Source organism: Echinops telfairi, unplaced genomic scaffold (assembly GCF_000313985.2).
Source record: "Echinops telfairi isolate 266 unplaced genomic scaffold, ASM31398v2 ScPeMD7_7409;HRSCAF=8447, whole genome shotgun sequence".
Lineage (NCBI taxonomy): Eukaryota > Metazoa > Chordata > Mammalia > Afrosoricida > Tenrecidae > Echinops > Echinops telfairi.
This window is the reverse complement of record NW_022111309.1, coordinates 2,181,024-2,186,278: the sequence shown is the minus strand read 5'-3', so window position 1 is coordinate 2,186,278 and position 5,255 is coordinate 2,181,024. Positions and strand designations below refer to the sequence as shown.

Below are 5,255 nucleotides of genomic sequence, written 5' to 3'. Positions count from 1 at the left end.
GGGAGGGGGAGGAGGAAGCAGCAGTCAGTGTGATTCTTACTTTTCTGGCAGTGATCCGTGGTCCAGCAGCGGTAGTTGTACTCATTGTTAATGGAGGTCTTCTCACACAACGACTTCTCTTCCATCGACCCTGGACACAGGTCCCCACACTCTTTCTGGGGTTTGTTGCCCACGATGTAGTTATTGGACACGGCATCCAGGATCAGGGACCAATCCACGGTGGAGAGGTAACAGAGGTCAGCATTTTTTTCAATCCTGATGGCCCCCCGAGTAATGTTCCTGAGGTTATAGAGCCCAATATCTTTGAGGTTAGTCATCTCAAAAATGACCAAGGCATAATTGTAGAAGAGCTTCCAGCCACGGATGACCGTGAGGTTTGGGAAGAGGTCGCCAAGGCTCTCCAGGCCGGCCACACGGAAGAGCAGCAAGTACTCGGTGATGACGGTCAGCTTGGGGAAGCGGTAGCTGCGGTAGTCCTCCACCTTGGAGATGAGCAGGATGTGCAGGAAGCCCTCGATCACAGTGCAGTTCTCCAGGCGCCGCAGCTGCTGGTAGTCATTGCGGATGTCAATGCCCGGCCCGCAGACTGAGGGAGACAGGGGGGAGAAGTGGGACACGTCTCAGTTACAAGCGAACCATTGTAAAAAATCACTTTCAAACCCAACACGTGGACCGTTGTCAAGAAATCTGTATTGTTATTGTTCCACCACCTGTCTTTCAGTCGGCCTCACTCTGGAGGTCTGTCTGTATGCTGTTCTGATGCTGAAGATAGGCCTCCAGAATTTCAAACCAGCAGGAGCACCCTGGTGGCCGGTTTCAGTGGCCCGTCCACAGTAAATCAGTCTAGGAGGACGTCTGCATTCTAAAATGAGCCAATGAAAACCCAAGTGATCACAGCAGAATGCTCTCCGATACAGTGCTAGAAGATGAGCCCCAAAGGTCGGAAGGCACAGTGACCCTAACAGTGAACTGGAGTATACCAACAATTGCAGAGCAGGACTTACAGCATTTAATCTTACCGTATATGAGGTCACCATGAGGCAGTGCCAACTCCAGGGCTGAGAACAACACCAACAACATTAAAGAGTTAGGATGCCATTCAGCACTGAAGACACTGGGAACATTTCCATCCACCATGTCTACTACCATGGAGCCCACAGTTGTACAAGAACACGCACAAGAGTCAACACAGGTGTCCAGGCCTGCCTGATAAACAGCTGCTAGGCTGCATCTCACGTTGCTTCTCAGAGCACCAGTGCCCTGTGCTGGGACGAAGCCCACAGCCCTGTGGCAACAACCTACCGCTGAAGCCATTCAGAAAGACACGAACTAATCACCTCTATAGCAGAGATCAGCAAAGCGGGAATGCAGAGAAAACCACCCCAGGTTTTCTGCTACCATTTGATATGGACCAGGTGGACTTGGATTCTCCACAATCATGCATGAAAGGTCAATGCATTTAGCAGTGAAACCTAAAGGTTAACTTGACAGCAATGTTTTATCCCCCCGTGTCTTCTTAGTGTGTTTTGAATTAGTAGAAAAAGTACTCAAACAATTCTGATTTTAATTTAATGTTTTATCAAACAAGATAGACATGTTTTTTGTAGAAAGGTTAGGCAATGTGTGTGTGTGTGTGTGTGTGTTAAAAACATCAATTTTAGCATCCACCAAAGATAATCAGTGTTAACACTACATAAACCCATGAATCTTTCTCCAACTATTTTAATCCACTCATGACCATGGGGGCATACACATCTATCACCCAGCAACATGTTCAGCCTCTCCATTTTCTTGGTAAGTAAAGTTCTCTACCAACTGCTCTACCAACTGAAAGAGGACCAGGATGGTTATGAAAATCTGGAGAAGGGCCTTGCCCCACAACCCTACCACCCCATGTGTAGCCCACATGATTTTAGCAACATTCCTATTACCTCAACAAACAAAATTTCCCTAGGATTTCGGCATGACTTCCATTACTGAAACCACATGATAGTAAGAAAAGATTGCATGCAGAAAGTGATTCGGTCATGAACGTGGTCAAGTAAATGATATCACAGGACACTATGTTTTCAAAGTTTTCCTTCTTATAGTATGAACATTTTACTGAGTCAACAAATGCACATCTACACTCTTAAGAGAAGAATAATACTTTTAGGACATGGATATGCATCCAGTTATTTTATTTTAACAAATTCCCGAATGCTGGACATCTATGCTATCCCCAGGTTTTCCCATTATAAATGATCATCCTCACAGATGTGAAAGACTAGGTTCTAACTAACTCCCTAGGACTGGAATGGGTGGGCCAATGCATTAGGCAATTTTACAGACTTTTCTTAAAATGGACATAATAGTGATATATTTTATTTTTTCAAGTCCCAGGAAACACAAAATCCTTTGTTACCATATTTTCAAAACTCAACCTCCAACTCATTCCCATCAAGTCAATTCCCACTAATGACAACCCTACGGGACAGGGAAGGAGGATTCCCACTTTGGGCTATGAGAATAAACGCAGCCTCCTCTTTCTCCTGAGGAGCAGCTGGTGGGTTCACACTGCCTATCTCAGCAGTTCAGTGCCTAGCCCCCACACCAGTAGGGCTCCTTAGGATTCAGTCGTATCCACACTCACTACTAAAGCTTTTGGGCCACAGTGAGGCTTTCTGATTAATGTGATTCATCAATTGCTTGAACATTCCGCATGTATGGCACTAGGAGAGATGTAGAGGCAGGCTCCGCGCCCTCAGCAACCTGATGGTGAGGGCGGGCCTGCAGGGAAGCCCTTTCATACACAGGTGTCAGGTAAGGCAGGAAGTGGTCAGCTTTGTACAGCCACTAGTGGATTAGCAGATCCGCTCTAGATGTGGGATTGAATTAAGCAAACAGACAAGAGCTTTGTGCAGGGAGCAGGCTCTTTCTATTACAGTGCTGCATACAGCTTTGCACATGGGTATTAAAACAGGGTAGAATATTCCAGAGCCTAGAGACAAGGCAGAAAAAATATATACTGAAGGAACAGCAAATCTGATGGTTTGGAGATATTAGAAGAGTAGACGACATCTCCCTTCACCCACTTCTCCACTGTGCGTCCCCCAGAGAGGAGGTTATATGTAGATCCTTGGAATCTGTTCCCCCTTTCCAACCCACCCTCCCTCCACCCTCCTGGTATCACCACTCTCACCAATGGTCCTGAAGGGATCATCCATCCTGGATTTCCTGTGTTTCTAGTTCCTATCTGTACCAGTGTACATCCTCTGGTCCAGCCAGAGTTGTAAGGTCGAATTGGGATCATGATAGTGGCGGGGAGGAAGCATTCAAGAACTAGAGGAAAATTGTATGTTTCATCATTGCTACATTGAACCCTGACTGGCTCGTCTCCTCCCCATGGCCCGTCTGCAAGGGGGTGTCCAAATTGCCACAGGTGGGCCCTGGGTCCCCACTCCGCACTCCCCCCTCATTCACAATGCTGATTTTTTTTTTCTTTGATGCCTGATATCTGATCCCTGCAACACCTTGTGATCTCACAGGCTGAGACGTCAGATGGTAAGATATGACAAAATAATAATAATTTATAAATTATCAAGGGTTCATGGTGGAGGGGCAAGCAGGGAGGGAGGGGGAAAATGAGGAGCTGATACCAAGGGCTCAAGTAGAAAGCCAATGTTTTGAGAATGATGATGGCAACAAATGTACAAATATGCTTGACACAATGGATGGATGGATTGTGATAAGAGTTGTACGAGCACCCAATAAAAAGATTTTTTTTTAAAAAGCAGAGAAGGGAAGAATGTGCTAGAAGCTAAATCATAGGGCATCATGCCTGTCTAGCTCAGAGATGAGGAATGGGACCCAAATGAAGGCTCTCAAGTGGGAGAGAAGCCCACACTGGTCCTTTGGAGGGGTGGGAGTGGGGTTTATCTGCACCACAAGTTCAGGATAGCATGAAGTGGAGTATACAGGAGAAAGAGTCTTGCTGGAGGTTATGGCACTGGAGGAGAGCAGGGCAGGAGTGGTAATGGGAGGGTAAACAGATCATTCCAGGGCCAAGGAGTGGGGAAAACCTATAATGTGAAACCTGCTTTAGCAAATGCCTCATTTGCTGACGATAAACAAAGCTCCTGAGACAGAACATGGGTGAACCCGGGGCTCACAGGACAGCCACATGCCAGACAGAGCCGGGCCAGAAGCATTCAACGCGTCATCATTTTGTCCAACCTCAGGAGATGCTCTCAACAGCAGGCTAGGTGGGATCACTGCATTTCGAAGGTGAGAACAGATTTGGAGCAATCAAAGCATTTGTGTAAAGCCATGTACAACAGACACCAATTCGTTTAGAGCAACACTCCACAACACAAGAGCTGCCAATAGTCCTAGCTTCCGACCCACTCTGAGCGAGCTTTTGTACTCAGCATGGCATCTCCCTTGACCCTCAATTCCTGACATCCTCCTTCTCTAGGTTTCCACACACCCATGACCACTCCTTGACCTCTACTGTTGGTGGCTGTCCCCAGCCTTTTCCCCACTCTCTGTGACCTCACCCAGACTCGTGACTTCCTGTGCCAGCCGCACTCTGGATGCTTCTCAAATGCATGTCATTGACCCAGATCCTCTGAACTCTGGCACTGTGTACCCGTCTGCCAAGTCTATTGACGAGTCTAGTAACTCGCTTCCTTCCCCCAAACTTCCTCCTCCTAAGCTCTCCGATCTTGGTAAATGGCACGCCCATTCTCTGAATTGCATATGCCAACAGTTTAACTCATTCTCAATTCTTCTTCATTCCCCACACATGCGAGGCAGAGACAACCCCTCGGATGCAGCGCCCATGCTTTGTGGAGCTTTGTTGCTCGTCACACAATCATACCCCTACTTCATTACCCATTCACTTCCTTCCCAGTATGCACACTCACTGGGGCCCTGGCTCTGCCTTTCTCCCCATTCGGCTCTCTCCCCAGCATGTCAGACCCCGCAGGACAGAGGATTCTTTTTATGGATTTCAGCACTATCTATGAGAGGGCTTTAAAAGTTGTGGAAATCGTTCAGTATTTTTAAATTCCATTTTTCCATAAACTTTGTAAAGCTCCCTGGAACAAGCGCTCCCTGCTTTTCAAAAGTTCCCTGGATGATACTTTGTTTTCACAGAAGACCTGTATCAGTATTTGCTCCCTGTAACTGAAAGAACTCGGAAGAGGACTTTCACAAAATCTGGCCCACAGTAGAGCTAGAGAGAGAGAGAGAGAGAGAGAGAGAGAGAGTGT

General features: G+C 47.0%; 1 protein-coding gene across 1 annotated transcript in view; it reads right to left on the bottom strand.

The window, feature by feature from the left end:
- IGF1R (insulin like growth factor 1 receptor) overlaps positions 1-5,255 on the bottom strand; it is a 257,169-nt gene that overhangs the window by 251,456 nt on the left and 458 nt on the right. Inside the window, exon 2 of the mRNA XM_045296469.1 lies at positions 41-586. Coding sequence (XP_045152404.1) covers positions 41-586 — 546 coding nt within the window. The remainder of the gene's footprint in view (positions 1-40; positions 587-5,255) is intronic.